At 39.7% G+C, this 19923-nt stretch overlaps 1 protein-coding gene across 2 annotated transcripts in view; it reads left to right on the top strand.

Annotated features, from left to right (window-relative positions):
- Nucleotides 1-19923, top strand: part of GABRG2 (gamma-aminobutyric acid type A receptor gamma2 subunit) — a 129721-nt gene that overhangs the window by 96900 nt on the left and 12898 nt on the right. For both annotated transcript variants that reach the window (XM_018560515.1, XM_018560514.1), the window contains exon 7: nt 10671-10823. In XM_018560515.1, the coding sequence (XP_018416017.1) occupies nt 10671-10823 (153 nt within the window). The remainder of the gene's footprint in view (nt 1-10670; nt 10824-19923) is intronic.

The raw sequence follows: 19923 nt of genomic DNA, 5'->3' as shown, positions 1-19923 counted from the left end.
AATTACAAAATAGCTTGTGTAGTAACATATACTGTATATATACATACATACATACAGACACACACACACACACACACATATATACACCGAGTGGCCAGTTTATTATGACCACCTGACGTTTGTAGGCAAATTAGCTATAATTTCGCGCTGAAGTTGCTAGAGGGCCAGACCATTATAAATAGGGAAGCAGGTTGTTTACCACGACAGTAGAAGTGTTATTTTTCTGAAGATATGGGTAAACAACGCGATTTAACAGCCTCTGAACGTGGGATGATTGTTGGCACGAGCCATGGAGCTAGTATCAGCAAAACAGCAGAATTCGTTAAATGTTCAAGAGGGGCTCATTGTTAAAGTGTTTAAAGACTGGACTGTCAGGCGAAAAATCGGTCTGAACGTGCGTATTGTGGCCATCAGCAACTAGTCAATGTAAGGGCAGAACGGAGAGTGGCAAGACTGGTACAAGACAACAGAAGGGCAACAGTGCAGTGTCAGAATCCTCGCATCACCTTTCAACATCTCGTGGAGTCACGAGGCGGCCCAACGAAGTCATCTCGTGGAGTCATCTCGTGGCCCAACGAAGTACTGATGGTGTGGTCATAATAATCTGGCCACTCAGTGTATATACACATACACTGTGTATGTATATATTTTTTTTTCTTTTTTTTGCACAGCTGCAAATATGTGTGCTGGATCTTACATTCCCAACATTTAACCCAATAAATTGCAAAACTATTGTTACAATTAATTACAAAGTAATTATATTGTGAATATACAGTATGTTTTATTACAGTTCAGGCCTTTATGCAGAATTGTTTATTCCAGTTTTTTACGAAAGCAGGGGGCCTTGGTGTCACATACCATTCTAGTTCGACACCAAGGCCCACTCAAAATAAATATGTTTTCTTTTTTATCTCCACAAATATTTATTTTATTACACAAACCAATTGTCTTGGCCTTTTACATAATTCTAAGCATTAGTGCATACCAATATTGCTTGTACAGACTGTTTGTACTGTATGTACAGTCATCTTTGTCAATATGGACAATTATTTTTAAAAAAAGCGCTAAAAACATAAAAAACGTAATTTGTTATAATAATAACCCCCCAAAAATGGTTCACCACCCAAAGTGCATGTGGGCAATAAATGCTTTCAATAATATAAACACAGTGAACAAAATATAAAAATTCACAAATCAAGATACATCACAGTGAGTCAAGATCAAAATCTGCATGTGAAAACAGATCTTTCTTAGTATAATAGAAGATAGTCGAATAAAAAAAATGTCCTTATATCGTGATCAAAATGTAAGTGACCTTGTGAACATCCACCAAGATAAAATCCTCCATGAGGAAAAAGGTTTTGTGTATTGAGTCAGAACCCCAAGCAAAGACAAAATGTTCCAGATCTTCCAGACTTACAGTACTAGGGTCTCTTTATAGGGCAACATCCATGCACTCACATCATTTAAATGTAGATAGATTTCAGTGATATCATTAAGAGATTGGTAGGTTTCAGAAAGCCTGCTGTAGAACCAATTTGTATATTAGTTGTATTCCTTGTGTGTTTGACCACACTGATATTAGGTAGTAGGGCCTGCTTTAGCTTCCACTCAGAAGCCCGTCAGCCCATGTGACCATGCCTCCTCCAGGCTTACTCTGTCCCTGGTCTTCGCCAGAGAAGCATACACCCCCATAGTCACACACTATTATTATTATTATACTGTACATTTATATATAACCGCCATATACCACAGTATTTTAAAGAGAACTCTGAGCTAGTCACATCACTCTCTGTACAATGTAGCTTACACTCTAATGTCCCCCCAGAGTCAAACTATTTTTATTATACATTGCTATAGCTCTGACATATCTGACATATACCACAGTACATATACCACTGAACTAGTCACAACAGTCTCTGGCACCCAGGTGCAGAGAGTACTAGTTTAGGCTTACTCTCTCTTTAGCTGCTCATGCTTTACCACCTGTGCCATCGCACAGATTAACAGGCATTTCCCTTCCCCATGTGGTTCCAGCTTTAGCTACAATGCCAGCTAGGCTATGGAAGTTGTGTCTCACCCTCTCCCATAGAGCCGTTCTCTTCTCTTAGCGCATGTCAGTGGTACCCGGTATCCATCTGTGTAATTATTTATTTCCTTCACCAGAGGATCAGCATGACAACCAGCAGCTTTTGGGACCCCCTGGTTGCTGAACTGAAAGTGCTGGTTGTCATGCCTATCCCCTGAATTCAGTGCTTCAAAGCCAAGTAAGCGTGCCCATATGGGCTCCTGTTCCTCATATTTGTTAATTGGAATGTTGGGAAGCAAGAGGATCAATATTACAGTCAGCATTTGCAGAGAGAAGCCAGCAGTAGCAGCCTTCTCCTCTAATGACACTCCCAATGAAGATGCTAGGATTAAAAAAAGTCAAAGTGAAAAAGAAGAAATGATGGGAGAGGACAATTACACCCCAGTACCTTCTGGGGACTCCCCGGGACTTGGACTGACACCCCAATAACTTTTAGAGACACCCCTGGCCTTCTAAGGACACCCTGAGACTTTCTGCTCTCACCCAGCTCTGCTCCTTTGCCTGAAGTTTGCTGGAAGCAGCAGTGGTTCCATAGAGACGGGGTGGACTTACAATTTCATCTGTGCTGAGAGGAGGCCCCGCCCTGTTCCCTCGATACCTGCTTTTCTCCAAGATTAGTGGGCAGAGAGAGATGAGATTACAGAAGTGCTTAAATCAGCAAGAACAGTTTAAGCAACAGGATGAGTATTATGTGACTTTTCACCAAGCCTAATTATCTACATCAGACTGCAACACTGGGTTATTTTCAAATGCTTCTAAAATATCTCATCAAAAGAAGTTTGTTTCCTCAAAAAATAGTTCAGTTAATCACATTACCATGATTGTGTTTAATAGCTTAAAGGCTCAGTCTACTGTTATATGCCTTGATCTTTCAGGGAATCATTTCTAATTTTTTTCCAATCAGCCTAGTAGTTTTGGGTGTTCCAACTCACCTTTGAGTGTTTTAGCCCCCCCTGATGCATTTAAGATCATATAAACTTATTTTTTAAAAATCCAACAGAGAGTTTGGTGGTCAGCACAGGCATCTTATCAATAGGGTGTCCAGGAGATAAAAGAACATATCAGTTGTTTTAACTCTCTAGTATCTTGCCTGGATTCAACTGTAGTTTGCAGCATTTCGTAAGTATTTGTTAGAGTTTTGTGGTTCCAAATACAGACAACAATTGTAGCAATATGAAACTGAGTAGTTTAGTGTAAATCCCTAAAGTACCGTATTTTTCGCTCCATAAGACGCACTTTTTCCCCCCCAAAACACGGGTAAAAATGTCTGTGCGTCTTATGGAGCGAATGTGTGAGAGCTGAGGGAATCCCTATCGCCCGACGCCCGGGACATGCAGTTTGGGGCGCCATAGTTTTTTGTACGTGGTTTTTGGGGTCCCCCGCTCCTCTGGGGGACCCATGACCACGGCATAGAAGCTCACCATAGAGCCCCTAGAGCAGACGAAGAACGCCCGTTCTTTGTCTGCTGTGTGATCACTGAGACCATGGAGCTGTAATCACAGCGCCACCTGTCTCAGCTGTCACTAATTACAGCTGTCACAGAACCCTACCCTTCCTGCATCCTATGGTCGGGTGCGCCTTATGGAGCGCAAAATACGGTAATTTAAACAAGGGAGAGGAGACAGCTACATCAATCAACATATAAACCTATATGGGTCTCTCTTATCTAAATCTCAAATAACACATGTTTCCCCATAGAGAATCCCCAATACAAGATAACCAAGTCTTAAATAATATTAATCAAATGTTTTTATTGTAACCCAATTAATCAAACCATGTAGTATTACCAAACATTTAACAACAGATCAAATCTATCCCTTCTACCCTCACCATGGCAATGTATAAAGTGTAATAAATTATGTCCGCCTATAGTACTGTAGCCCCAGCTATGAATCGATTCATTGCAGTTATCCTAGTACATCATGAGTTAATAATATGTATATAACCTTATAAATAGGAATAATATAAAGCTCATAATATGTAGTAAGCATGTATTCATTGGAGTCAAGCAATCATGTCAACTCCATGTATCTTAGGACACCACTTGGTTTGGTTGCTGTATAATGTGGTTCTAATTAAACATATAAAAATCTTGATACATCCACAAGTATCCAAACGTTCAAATGGATCATTCCATCAAACTTGCAAGGATCAACATTTAGATGTCATAAAAGTGGAAAGCACAGATATTATACAACATGCCCAGCTGTTACATCATGTAGATCCTTTTTGAGAACGTGGAATCTCACAGATTGAAGTACCCACATGTACTCAGACATCTCTAATAGCAACAAAATAAATCTTTACATGGATAGATCAAAGTTCTGTGCTTTAGAGAGGATGTATGACAGGTTCAGCAACAACAACCTGGGTTGAAATCCTCATATATAGCACATGTTGAATAAGCAGACATGCAGATCCTAGAAGATATTGATACAGAAAGTGGATGTACTTATCTCTCTTGAGCAGAGACTGCCTGTCAAGATTCCATTAGTTGAGCAAGTTGCAAGGAGATTGCAGATGGTTTGGATCCAGTAGTGGACTTTATGCAGTTCCTTATCAAAGAGGACACAGCCGAGATCATAGTATTGCCATGGTGGGGGGAAACAAACTGCTCCCTTACGCGTTTCTTCCCAACAAGGGGGCTTCTTCAGGGGATCGTAGTTTGATTTTCCTCAAACTCAGGTTGCTTTTATACCCTCATTAAAACCATTATCCGGAGTGCTATGCGTTCCACTCTCTTATATAGAAGGAGGGGTCGGTTCATTTTTGCGTTCCACATAGTATACTTGTTTAACAATATGTTACAAAATACTTTATACATTGCCTTCAGGGAATCATTTCTAATTTTTTTCCAATCAGCCTAGTAGTTTTGGGTGTTCCAACTCACCTTTGAGTGTTTTAGCCCCCCCTGATGCATTTAAGATCATATAAACTTATTTTTTTTTAAATTGATGGAATGATCCATTTGAACATTTGGATACTTGTGGATGTATCAAGATTTTTATACGTTTAATTAGAACCACATTATACAGCAACCAAACCAAGTGGTGTCCTAAGATACATGGAGTTGACATGATTGCTTGACTCCAATGAATACATGCTTACTACATATTATGAGCTTTATATTATACAATAAAAACATTTGATTAATAGTATTTAAGGCTTGGTTATCATATATTGAGATTTCACTATGGAGAAAAGTAAATCCCTAAGGTTCTGGGAGTCAAATGTGCAGCAATGTGCACAGCAACAAACAAGTGAGTGCAACATGAGTACTTTGAGTCAAAAGACGTCAATGGGGTATCATTTGCAACATTTGAAGTTCCCATCATATTTTTCATGTTCGTAGACTTGATTTTTAAATTTTATACTTTGATATCTCTCTTTGGAGAGATTTACCTAACTTCCAGTCTTCACAGGAAGCAAGGAGAATCTTCCTTTTGAAGGCAGTAAAAATCCAATGGGGATTCTAATCCCTACACTTGTTAATAATTAAATATGTGCCTAACTTCTTGATTTTTCTCCCTAGATTATTCATATATTCCTACTGGTAATATTCAAGAGGTATCTTGACCAGATCAGGGAGTAGAGGAAATCCAAAAATGATTAAGTGCAGTGCACCCATATATAGTTTTAGTATGTGTAGTGTGCAGTGTAAAATAAAGGATACATCCCTGCTATCAAAATGTGAATCCTACAATATTTGCTCCATTGGTGATGCTCTAATTCTAGCCCTGTGATTTTTATTGCATGGCTGATTATTCTCCATGAATTGCTAAAGTCAACTGGTTAAGCATTTATTTGGAACCCCTTACCAGTTTACTTTCACATCATATGCTCTTAAAGGATTGTTTACCAGTTCACAAAAGGATTAGTTTGCAGCAAATATCCAGTCAGTAGGAAACATATACTTGTTATGATTTGCCCAGTCTGGGGTGAATATCAGTTAAGGGAAATTGATCTATTAACCTATAATACTTATTCCTAATACTAATAATGCATTATCATGCAACAAGTTAAGATCTTTCCATTTGTTATTCTGGCATTTTTTTAAATGCTATATTTTATCGTCTCTCTATAGCCAATATTTTTGATATATAAAGAACCAGAATATGGATGGAGCAATGTAAATATATTCAATCTACACTAATAAATTAGTAAATTAGTACATTTTTTGTCAGAAATACATATTTTATACGTTTAAAATTATATTTTTATTTTTCTACTATAGCCAAACATACTATATGCATACACAGAAGAGTAAGTTTATGCTGAATAGTAAATTCCAGTAAGTTACCACTGTGCTACAGAATTAGCTTTTTTCCCAGCAATTAAGAGCATCACTGTCGACCTGAGGGCACAGGTTAAGCTATTTCAATTATATATTTAATCTCTTTTCTGTGGGTTTTCTACTTACACAAGATGTGTACTGCCTTTCACTTATTCATATACTTATACCCCTCCTCCTCGCCACCTGTCTCCTGCTTGTCTGGAATACCACTAATCCAAGCAGTTGTACTTTCTGTTTTCTAAATGCAAATGAAAAAATATAGTTATCCCAAGTGGACATGCTTTAAAAAAACATCAAAAGGCATAGTGATGCATGTACTTTGACAGTCATTGTTGCATTATAACCCAGTATTTTCCTAGTTTAAATGTATATGCTTGATTCAGACACTGGTATTTTGTTTTGTTTTTGGTGAAACATGGGGAGCTCCCTTGCTATTTGCACCTCAAATTCCTGCTACCTCTGGTTTTGCATCATAAAGGGTTAATATGCTGAGGGAATAATCACTGATATATTTTTGCTAGGTGGAGTGTTGTGCGTGTTCTGTGCTTTCTTTTCCACCATTCAGCATACACTAAGCCTCATCCTGATGATGCTTATGCTTTGAAAAGCACCATGTGGAATTCTGGTCTCCACTCTTTTCCTACTGCCCACCTAAAGTGACCTGGTCACCTTTAACCATCTGACGCACATCTGCACCAGATACCTAGACTGGTGAGCATCTAAGGCCTTACCTTACTTTTTGGGCCTAGTTGCAGCCCCACCACATGGTCACAAAATGTCTGCACACAGAAAGAATGGGGCCAATACTGCTGCAAAAGTTGACCCCCATACTCTTCTAATGGTTCCAGGGGGAGCTACTCAGTATTCTCTGAGGGAACCAATCCCTGGTATCTGATGGCTCTGTAGTTATAGTCTACATCATTATAATAATTGGGCCTATAGTCAGGGGCCTCTAATGAAACTCCAGACTTTGTGGTCAAATTCACCCAGTTGCTAGTGGATACTGACTGCAGAGTCTTTAAGCATGCTCTGGCACCATCCCCTGCAGAGTCTATCACTAACCTTGGTGAGGCCATGGATGAGCCCAGGCCACCAGGTACTGTGACCTTCTTTGAACAGATTCAGAGTACCAACAGTCTGTCTCTAAATAAACTGTTTATGTGGATCTGCAGTCTCCTACCATCACCTCAGAATGAGAAGGGGTTATTTTGGACCTTATTGATGCAGTATGTACTACCATGTGTTTGGAGGATTGATCTCCTGTCTCCAGCCTTGGGTCTTTTAGGGCTCCTGCTGCAAAGACCTTTCTGCTACATGCACTATTTTATCTCCACCTGTGAGCGTGCTGGAACTGTTCCATATGAGAAGACATTTGTTAAAGTATATACCCAGTGTGGATCCACCAATGACCCACCTTAACAATGAAATCTGATAGACAAGTAGAGAATGTGAATACTTTTAAGGATGTTATTGACAGGCAGTTGGAATTATTTCTTAAAGAGGACCTTTACCCATATCTATATCTATATACCTGTATATACCCATGTCTATATTTATATCTTTAAAATAACAACAAGCACACCTTTAGAAATGTATAGTAATGACAATCTACAAACACATACTTCTAGATAATTGCTTGCTTTGTATTCTTTGCATACCTTATTTATTTTTTCGTCCCCAGGCTTCTGACAGTGGCCATGTTTACTAAGGGTAGATTACTATCTTTCCTATTACTTCCTGGATTTCTGCCACATGTGACTAGGACATGTGACCATGCACATAATCTAAGAGGAGGAAAATGCCTTTCCCTGAGATCTTGTGAGATTACAGAGGAGATTTCCCTGCATGCTCTGCTGATGACTAGGCAATCCCAGTTCGCATTGCATTAGCAAACTGAAGTAATTTGCATTTTCAAAGTATTTCAAAATCACAGCATTTTACACCCGACGTGTCTATGTTATTTTTAATCATCATACATAGAGGGATGCATTGGTAGAATTTGATTTTTGAGTGTAAAGGTCCGCTTTAGACTTATCCCTCGGGTAGCTCGTTAGTGATTTTCTCCTAATGAGAGGATACCTCCTAAAGGAAAATCATAATCTCCAGGGTTCCTGTCTAGTACCCCAGAACAAGTTGGTTCTTCTACACCATGATATTTCACTCTGGGTAGGTCTTCGAGGTCAGAGTACACCAGACTGGTACTGCTCAGCCTTCGCCACTGATAAGAAATGGGAAACTTTTCTATACCAGGAGAAGTAATTTGGCATCTGTGCTGGCTGATACAGTTAATCCCAGCCTCACTTGCACTGTTTCCCTGCAGGGAAATGTCATGGGACCAAATTCCTCTCTACTGGAATCTTCTGGTCTTGAAAGAAAGGCCCATTACTTTACTAACCTGCACTGCAGGTTAAAGTTGACGGAGGAGGGGTCAGCATATCTCTGGGCTGTCAGCGAGCACTCTTGTTTAATGCTATAGATATTCTCAGACTAGAACAGGAAATGTCTCCATGACTTAGGGGGCTTATCTACTGTGGGCTAGGTTCTCATTTTGAGCTAATCCACAGGTAAAGGTGAATGGTCCTTTGGACACTCACTTCTTTTGCTGTCAATCAGGTGCTCTTTCTTATTGTACCACGAAGGTTCCTGCAAATCATTGTACAGATGACTTGAGGTTGTCCTGAGACCTATAACTTGAGGTTAGGGATAGGCAGGATCGGTCTTCAGCTGAATTCCACTGCAGTAACTCAAATAGTGCCTCTTTGCTCCACAGAGGATGCATTATCTACATCCTCTGAGTCTTGGGACTGAATCCCATTTCCTGCCCAAAATTTTGGGGGTGCTTTCCATACACACTATCCCTTCAGTTGTGTTGACTTTCCTTGGCAAACTCAAAAGTCACATTATACTGCCTTGAGGATAGTTGTCGGGCCAGACAATCTCTTTTGACATGGAGTTCTTGTTCCATGACATTAGGGGTCAGGGTTGTAAGACTTAGGGCCTTCCCGTTTAGATGAGATGGCCTTTTTACCACTGTTTGTCACTGTTTTTTGCCCTTTGGGACCTGTCCCTTCTAGGGGCTTGACCCATTTTCTTGTTTGCCACATCAGACTGAGGATCTGTTCCTTCCTACAGGGAATATTGTTGTTGTTTCACCTGTTTTTGGTGGGTTTTGGTTGATGAGCTGCTCACTGATTCCATTAGGTGTTCCCTTTCATGTGGAGAAATCCCCTTTAGTTGTAACCTTTGGTAATGATACAGCAAAGAAGCAAAAATAAGGGTTTGTGTTGGCTAGCAGAATGACAGATCCAGTAAACATCACATCACAATTGATTATATATAAAATTAGAAAATGTATTGGTTCGTCGAAAAACAAATTGTTAAAAAAGAACATTTAGACAATGTAATTGGAATAAAAAGAATTCGCCCCAATAGCGGAACCTCCTAGTGACCCCCTTGGAGTCCCACAGATAGGGTTCAAATATGAAAGAAAAAGATAAATAACAAATGTAGTACTTAAACTATTAAAGCTCTAATATAGATGAATTGAAAAATGAACCCTCTAGTGGGACAACTGAGGTTGGTAGGTGTGTGGCTATGACCATAAGAGTCAAGCAATGCTGATGAGTCTCGAAGAGTTTCGCGCTACAAAGCGCTTCGTCAGGAGCAGGAGGTAGTCCCCTCAGTGCATACTCAGCGGATGTACAGCACAGACAACATTTAGTGACAACAGCCCGTAGTTCCAAGATGGAAGATGGTAAGAGCACATCAGGGGCGCCTAAAAGAGCAACCCAAAGGAGGGGTGGGACCGCCGATGCTTGTGTGGCCGTCTCCAGCCACTCACAGTGGGTGGCTGGAGACGGCCACACAAGCATCGGCGGTCCTCTGTTGGTGGATTTTTTTGCCATCAGCCTGACAATAGTAACAGCGTAATTCTGGTGCCAAGTGCGGCATTGCAGAGAGCATCCCAGTACTGGCACTTTGCATCATGCCCAATAGGCAGCGGGTCAAGCCTAGGGTGCAGCGGGCCATGTGTTCAGAGAGTAGCATAGTGAGTTACTGTCACACTGCATCTGGGCAACTTCCCCCTCCTAATCCCCCTCTATGCAATTCATTCTTGCACACAAAAGGCCTGCCTATGGCTACAACATTATTATGGAAATCTCCCTTTATAACCTCACAATAGTTTTATATTTACTTAATGTCACTACATTATACACTAAATATGATTGTGCTTGCTTTTAGTAAAAAATGCATTACAAATGTGTGTTTTTTTCTATTTTTTTACAGGGGACTATATCGTGATGACTGTGTACTTTGACCTGTCCAGAAGAATGGGTTATTTTACTATACAGACCTACATACCCTGCACTCTTATTGTTGTTTTATCCTGGGTATCATTTTGGATTAACAAGGATGCTGTTCCAGCTAGGACATCTTTAGGTAAGCCACAAACAAATCCTAGTAGAGATGAGCAAAGTTGTGTGTGAACAGATTTAAAATATATCAGCAAATGCTTGATGGTTTGGTGACATTTGCTGGGCTCTGCCACACTATTTTGCATGCCCTTCTGCTCTACTTTATAATTTAATCCTGGTAAGTAGGGGCACTCAAAACTTTTCATCCCTCCACCACCAACACAAACACTCACCGAACATTATAAAGGTCAGTAAGCACTTGTAAGAAATGTTTTAAAACAAAATAAAATCAGAATAAATCTAGTTTAATCTGGAAATAACATGAGCTGAAAAAAACCCAGAATGGATGTTAATAACTTGCTCTGTCCAACGTGTTCCACCCAATAGGGCATCCTTAAGGGCTGTAGAGGAAGAGGCTCTTGCGTATTATATAAAAACTAATTTTAACTGTATAATGCTCAGCTACTTCCCATTCATCATCTATAACTTTATTAACGTCTAATTCATCATTAAAACCCCTAGGAGTCAGAGTTTCCAGCATAACTATTCATTATCTTTATTTGAAATCTTAATTAATTTGTTAATCACCCTCAGATTTACAAAAAAGCCATCAATATCCAAATATTTTATTCATTGCTGTATTTTGTATTTTCATTATGAGATTTAAAACCGCTACTTATATATACACACAGTATATGCTTAAATAATGGCATGTACAATTAATGTGTATTGTACCTTATAAATTGCAGCTCACAAGGGCACTGCAATAGTTACACTACATGTGCAGTATGACATTAAAAATAAAGAAAATCCTATATTTTGTATTGTTAAAAATAGATGTAAAAAAAAAAAACCCCAACACTTAGGCTAAAAACTATTAGTTTTTTACACAGCATACCTTATACATTGAAATAATACATCCATAGGGGGCATGTACTGTATAAAACATTAGGCTTTTTAACAAAATTTGGAGCAATGATACCTAACCTTAGGTTTGATAACACTGTAGTCAATACCTTCTTCATGTTTAACACTATTTTGCATAATAGCCTTTTTATATAGCCAAGTAAACAGGCTTGTGTCACCAGGTGCAACCCCAATACAAACTACAAAACAGTGGTTTCTGTTTTTTGATTAATCACGGTGACACATAAATTACATTTTCTAATTTCTGGGGTTCAAGCTGTCTGCAATTATTGCCATGTTTCAATTCTTCTGTATAAAATAGTTGTTTTACTGACAGTGTATCAAATACACACTAGCAGACTTTAGAAAGGTCAGTTTTAAGGTTTGTTAGTGAGCGGGAGTCAGAATTAATGAGCAAAACTTTCGTACACCATTCCAGTATACTGAGAAATCCATCTTATGAGGATATTCTTAAACAAATTACCAATGCATGCATATATTTTGTTGCTGTTATTGTTGACTGACAAATTCAGACATGTTGAGTGCTGTTTTCCCCCAAAGTATTAACAAACAAAAAGGAAAATATATTTTATTTTTCTCGTTAGAGTAAGTGAAAACATATTTTTTGTAGGACTGGTTGTACTGCAACCTTCACTCTCTGTCTTAATATCATTTTTCTTAAGGAAATATTGTTTCTTTACATAATTGTATCTTACCTATGTGCACAGGGACATCCATATTTACATATGCAGGCTCTGCTCCCTTCTTTGCATTACTACAACGTGGTTGGGCTTTACCACTACCATTCACAATCCAAGTCTATGACTAGGCTAGCTCATTGACAACAATGCACTCTATATGTAGGTGATATCCTTTTTCAATAGTTTTTAAGCATAAAGTGATAGCACTGAGCCATGAGAGCTCCCCCCCAGTGGCTAATCTACAAATCTCTACATTTCATGCAATAACAAAAAATTTAAGTCATTTGACAAATCACACAGGGTTAATACTGTGGCGATAAATCAAAATATGAGCATGTTGAAAGTCAAGTATACTTTCCCTAAAAGACATGTATACATCACTTTTTAAGATCAGCCACTACTAGGTAATGAAAAATAGGCAAGACTTGCAGGGTTTCAGTAATGAGCACACAGGCATATATTGCATATCCAGCCGTGCATTCCTGCTGTGTATTAGAGATAAGGTTCAGGTTCACCTCTACCATGGGTTCAAGGCGAATCTTGCAAGTTCAAGATTCACAGTTCTGGTGTACTTATGTGCACATTTACCTGTAAAAACGTATTGCACTGCAACACCTTTAAACTATGACCAGCAGGCTTAGAAGGGTCAATATGGGTATTTTTGAATAAGCCTGCCCTCTATTATAAAGGGAGGCACAGGCCAGTGATAGTATCATGTGCTTTAATTCTGATTGCTAGAGCAATCAAACCCTATGCTGCATTTTTAAATGTTTTTGTTTTTTGATTGATTTGAGGTCAGTATCCTGCAGTCCTGTTCAAAACTAACTTTTTTTTTTCTTTTCAAAAAATGTGCGCTTAAACTGCTTTTTTGGTTTCTCTTAAAAAGTATAATTGTAGTAAATATCTAGCCTCTACTCTTGGTCTCTAGTAAATGTGGGCCTAGCCTTGCCCATGAAAATGATCCTGCTGCTGGCCAATTATTGTATTAGAACTCCTGCCTGTACTCATTGAAGTTGATTTTCTAAAGGCAAATATGCTGTTCACTTTGCAAGGGAAGTTTCCCTTAGCTTGGTGAATGTGGTGAAATTTCACTTTGCAAAGAATGCTCAAATCACATGCAAGGAAAACTAAAAAAAAACAACTTATTTTTGCTTGCAAATAATTGCGTGTTGAAAGTCAGCAGAGCTTTACCGCATTCACTACGCTAAATGAAAAGGCCTTGCAAAGAGCAAATTTCCTAGCAAAGTATACTGCCTTTTTGAACAGCATATTTGCCTTTAGTAAATCAAAACCTTTGTTTTTAATACATTTCAGCAACTTATCCCTGCATTAAATGGTCCTACTACTGGCAAATTTTGCAATACTGTACCTTCTGCAATATCCTATTTCTTGTGGTAAAACACCTGCCTGCGCTCTTTGTTCCTAGTAAATTTTGGCCTAGCCTTTTCCATTATGATTGTCCTGCTGCTGGGCAATTTTGCATTGCTGTGACATCTGCGGTCTCCTAATTTTTGTCATAAAAATTCTGCCTGTTCTCAGTACATTTTGGTCAATTCTCCCTAATAAAAGTGTCATGCTGCTGGCCAGTTTTATATTGCTCTATCTGTGGTCTCTTAATTCTTGATGTTCATCCGGCCACAAGATTCACCTTCCAACATCCATGGACTGAACAGAAGCCCCACAGCCCGGAGCTCACTCCCACACAGACCAGCCACAGATTCCGCCCTGCGAGCCGTGCTGACAATTAACGGCAAGATACCACCTCGTCCGTCCAAAAGTGAGTCTGCATCAATAGTTACACTATATCTTTTAACTGTTTAACTGTTAAACACCCAGTATTCCAGGGTTGTAGCGCTCCTTCTTTCGTTGTTTCATACCCTCCTTGCAAGCTACCCCCCAATGTTTGAAGGCATGTGGCCTGTTATAGTATAGGAAGACGGGGCTTCACACTCACTGCCTTCCCTTTCCTGGCCACCACGGCTGCATACCCAAATAAGAGTTGGTTGAACTTTTATGGGCACACTTTTTTCCCATTATTTTAAAGTGACAGTATACATAAAAATGGCATGGGGTTCTCTTTACAATTATAATCAGGCCTTATCCAGGCATGCAGCCTGGGTGGCCAGGAATGGGACGGCAGAAAGTGTCTGGACACCTTTCCTGCCTTTCAAAATTGGGGGGTACATTGCAAGGAGTGGGGGCAAAGACATAAACCTAAACGCATCCCTTTTTTAAAGCTGCACATGCCTTTTTGACAGTTTGCCTACTAGCACTAATATTGAGCAGAAAGAACTAAGAGGCCCCCTATAGATTTTGAGTTTTTTCGAGTTTGCCAGATTTCAAACAGGGTTAACCAAACCCTTGGCGAATTAAGTCCAGGCAGATTCACTCATTCCTACAGCACTGTGCATGTTCTCACAAGCATGCCCATCGAGACCCATTTCAGTTGTACAGGTTCTTCAATAGGGACAAGAAGGGCTGAGCATTTGGTACAGTGATCACTGTCAGGTACAGTGTTACTTTTTTGCTGCAGCCTTTTTCTGTCATCTATTTTGTAACTTCAGCTGTGACAAATTTACACAGTAGATTATTCCTTATTAATCCCTATTCAAATAATTAAAGCTTTATTTATCTCGTCTTCCTTTAATCTCCTCTCGCTTTCCTTGTTTTTTTTTCATTACATTTATTTTTTGTACATGAAACAACATCTTTAACCAAGATCAGTAATTGCTTGGCAATTGGTTCAACTTGAGAATCAACAATAATAAAGCAATGTGACAGCTGAAAGTAAGGCTGGTAACAGCACAATAGACAGACTTAGTTTTAAGACTACACACTCCTTTACTATGGCATTCTCCTTTTAGGAACAAGATAAATAATTCCAAGATCTGCTTGCCTCATCCATATCATCCTCATGATGGGATATGCTGCCATGCAGGCTTAAGGAAAAAAATAAAACAGATTACTCCATCCACCAAACATAAGTTTGGTTAGCATTTGGAAGATTTCTATCCAGAATTAACAGAATTTTTAGTTGGTTTCCACTGCCAATATTTTGCAGGAATTGGACTTCATAGTGGCCTTGATCTGGGCAAGTCATCTTCATTTAGATCTGGACCTAAATCAACAGCCCATAGCTGGGTGTTAGAGGGAGGCTGTCATCTAATAGGGTCTGACAACAAGAAGTAAATTACAGAGATCAAGCCTGGTGCAGATCATTGCAGCTTTGTCACTCAAAGGGTTTTAAGAGAAGACTTGTTTAATTTGAAGCTATGTAAAGAATTCTGAATTTGGTAGGTGTAAATGCTCTTGCAGTTTTGAAGCATTTGGCTACTTGTCACCCCATTTAATCCACTCCTGAAAACTCAGGGGAGAGTGATAAGCCTTAAGAAAGGTTGGGTTGTAAATAAGAGTCATGAGGGGATTACTGGGTAAGTTCAATGATGGAAACACAAGAGCGCAATGGCCATAGAAATAAATTATTGTAGAGACTGCCTGTCTCTATATCAGGAACCAAAGACGGACTTACTTGTGGATCCTAGGGATTTAGACGAGGAGTGGCCCTGGTGGAAGATCACAATTGCCTGTACGGTCCTCCTCACTGTGGATGTGTGGAGTACGAAGTAATCACCAGATGCGGGTGTTGCAGGGGGGAAAAAACAAAAACCCTGCAACACCCACATCTGGTGGTCACTTCGTACTCCACACATCCACAGTGAGGAGGACAGTACATGCAATATTGATCTTCCACCAGGGTCCACCTCGTCTAAATCCCTAGGATCCACAAGTAAGTCCTTCTTTGGTTTCTAATATAGAGACAGGCAGTATCTACAATAATTTATTTATATGGTCATTGCGCTATTGTGTTTCCATCATAGTTTTCACAGGCATTCTCCTCTTGGTTCTTAGAGCAGCATACCACACAGTTTACACACCACACATAGCATCCTTCCGAGAGCGCTGTTTATTGTTCCCTGTTGTTTACTGGGTAAGTTCAAGCCCAATGTGATACTTGACTGCATCCAATGGTATGTTTCATGTTTGGATTGGTTAGACGAAGTAGAGCAGTGGGGTTCAGCCAGGGCAGGTTAACAATATGAACAGGATAACATTGGAGAGCTTTGAGGGCCATTCCCAATGGAGTGTCATGGAGTTTAGAAAGCTAGGTTAATTGTGTGGCTTGATAATACCTTGAGATGTTCAGGAGACCCATACCACCTGTTAGTTTGCTATGTATGCGAATGGTGTGGTTGAGCCACTGTTTGCGGTTGCCCAACCAAACCTAACTATCTGATGCTACAGGGATCTAAGGAGATGGGAGGGTACAGCAACTAAAGAACTCTGTATAATAAAGTAGCTTTGAGAGGTGTGTCCTCTTAATTGCTGAGAACCTCCCTAGCCAAAAAATAGGAAAATTGTCTTAAACCACTAGAAGAAATTTGAGATTTACCAGTAGTGGATGATAGTTTGCAGAATAGCAATTAGTTAAATTGATCCTCAAGTGCAGAAAGGGAGCCCAGCGGAAATCAAAAGTACTACTCTAGTGGTCAACAATCTGTTGTGTAAGGGCATTGTTAAATGCCTTAGAAGTGGTGTTTTTAACTCTGTTAGTAAGAAATCCAGTCAGGAAACACCATTAACAACACAATCTGAAATAATACTATAACACATTTAGATTGGTGAACAGATTGTACAGCTTATTAGTGTTATTACATTTATGTTATTGTATTCAAAATGTAATTTTTTTTACAATATAGTCCATAAGAATTGTAAAAAACAATATGCTTAATTGTTCTTTGCATGATTCCCTAAATAAACTTGTACTAAATAAAACAAGCTAACACTTTTAGTGGCTAATACTAAAATTAGTTCTATTGTGCTAGTTATGTGAGCCTCCTTTTCCCATTTATCTATCAAGTACAAAAGCATCCCTTGTGCCTTTAAGGAGAGCTGCATTTGAATCTGAGGACCATGCACCAATTTGTTTTTAACCAAGACTGCACCCTTCTTGTTAAGGATTAATGAACCGCTTGCCGGCTGCCAGTTGTAAATAAACCGATGAATGGCAAGCTCCCTCCAGCAGGGACCGTAAATATAAGGCTTTAAGGAGAGCTGCATTTGAATCATAGGACCATGCACCAATTTGTTTTCAACCAAGACTGCACCCTTCTTGTTAAGAATTAATGAACCGCTTGCCGGCTGCCAGTTGTAAATAAACCGATGGACGGCAAGCTCCCTCCAGCAGGGATCGTAAATATAAGGCTTCTTCTTTTGCTTGCGCACGCCCTCTGGCGTGCGCACAAGCAGAACACGTTGACAGGCTCTATAGCCGTCTGATCGCTTGTATGGTGCCCAGCTGTGTGCGTCCCCACCACCATTACCGGCTATCCTGGGCTCTGTTGTCCCCTCTGTGGGCCCGGGACTGGCTCGGCTCACTGCGTTAGGATTGGAGGGAGATCAGCACTCTCCCACTTGCTGAGCTCTCCTCCGATCTCTGAATGTGGAAGTGGTGTGTATTACATCACGTCCGCATTAAGCTGTAATTTCTCTGGCTGCTATAGCCAGAAAAGAAGCTGATGAAGCAAATCCATGCTTCATCAGCTTCCTTCAGGGTCCCCAGGTGACATCAGGGGTCTTATACAGGGCCTGTCATTGTTCCTGTGCTTGTTAGCCCCCCTATGTGATAGCAATAACATTAGGTGTAAATAAAAAAAGTAAACAATATAAGTGACATATAAAAAATGTAAGCAAAAACACAAACTTTTTTAAGTCCCCCGCCCCCACGTATACCCACTTACAAATGGCAATATGCGTCAGGTGCACCTACACGCAAAATCGACGATTGCGCCACACATTACATATAATTGTGAATGCCAGACTGTGAGCAATAATTCTAGGGCCAGCAATCACTGATAACACTAAACTGATGAGCTGTAAAATCTTTTAAATCATTACCAATGGGCAATTTTGGGTATTGTTTGCGGCTTTTTTTTCCCCCAAATATTTGGTAATTTTTACCTAATATAGTAAAAAATAGTGCTGAATACTGAAAAATGCCCTGGACAGAAAGGGGGTTTAACACCCCGGTCTTCAAGTGGTTAAGTGCAAATCTAAAGTTGTGAATTTTTGTTAAAAAATTAAGACCATAATTAAAGAGAACATGTGCCCAGTAAAATATTTACACATTCTATATTACATGTTAAACACTTTTTCTGTAGCTATGGCATTCTGTAGAAATTAATCTTCAAACTTTCCAGCAGATGCACTGAAATCTCAGCTTCTGTCCCTACTTTCTATGGAGAGCAATAACTTGTCAGCCCACCAGCCTTTTAATATAAACAAATAGCAGGTTTATGTAAGTAGTCAGAAAAAGACAAAAAAACTCAACTTTACAGTGTCTGTTTCAATCTCCATGTATAAATCACTTCAATGTACACGCAGCTAAAAAGGTCAGTGATAGCGTGTTTTAAAGTTTTGCTTACTCACAATATGTTCGCAGTTTATAAAAAATATATCAGTAGTTTGAGCAGAGGTGCACTTTAACCACTTGAAGACCGGGGTGCTAAACCCCCTTCCTGTCCAGACCATTTTTCAATATTCCGTGCAGTATTTTGACTGACATTTATTCAGTCATGCATGCTGTATTGAAATGAAATTTATACCATTTTTTAGGGACACATAGAGCTTTCTTTTGATGGTATTTAATCACCAGTGGGCTTATTTTTGACTATATGAAGAAAAAGTAGTGAAGTTTTGAAAACAAAAACCTGTTTTCCCTACATTATGTTATGAAATATTTATCATTATCTGATTTTTTTTTTGGTAAAATATAAAAGATGGGGTCACATTGGGTAAATAGGCAGCAAACATGTCAAGCCTTAAAGTTTCGTGCATCCGCGAAAATGCAAAAAACAATCATACCCAAAATTGGCCATAGGCAATGCATTTACCACTCATCCGTTTAGTGTTACAGTGATTGATGGCCCTAGAATTATTGCTCACACTCAGACATTCACAGTGGTATGTAACATGCAGCGCGATGGGTGCAATCATCGTTTTCACACGTAGGCGCACTCGACGCATGTTTGCATTCGGATGTGTGTGTACATGGGGTGGGAGACATTAAAACATTTTTATGGGGGGCTAAGAAACTCCTATGTGATAGCAATTATACAGTGGACACACCAGAGGTCTTTTAAACCCCTAATGTCACCTAGAGATCTTTATGGACACACCAGAGGTCTTTTAAACCCCTAATGTCACCTAGAGACCCCCAAGGAAGCTGATGAAGCAGAGATCTTCTTTACCAGCTTCTCTCTGGCTAAAGAAGCCAGGGAAATGACAGCTGAAGATGGAAGTGATGTAATAGACATCACTTCCACATTAAGAGATCTGAGGGGAGATTGTGATGAGATCCCTCCGATCTCTGTTCAAAGAGCAACCGTGCTGGTCCTCTGCGCGCAGGGGGCACATCGAAGCCTGGGATAGGCGGGGGCGGGGGGGGGGGGGGGGAGCGCG

Source organism: Nanorana parkeri, unplaced genomic scaffold, assembly GCF_000935625.1.
Source record: "Nanorana parkeri isolate BGI_ZX_2015 unplaced genomic scaffold, ASM93562v1 scaffold461, whole genome shotgun sequence".
Taxonomy (NCBI): Eukaryota; Metazoa; Chordata; class Amphibia; order Anura; family Dicroglossidae; genus Nanorana; species Nanorana parkeri.
Note: the sequence above shows the minus strand (reverse complement) of the source record. Positions and strands in the feature narration are given on the sequence as shown.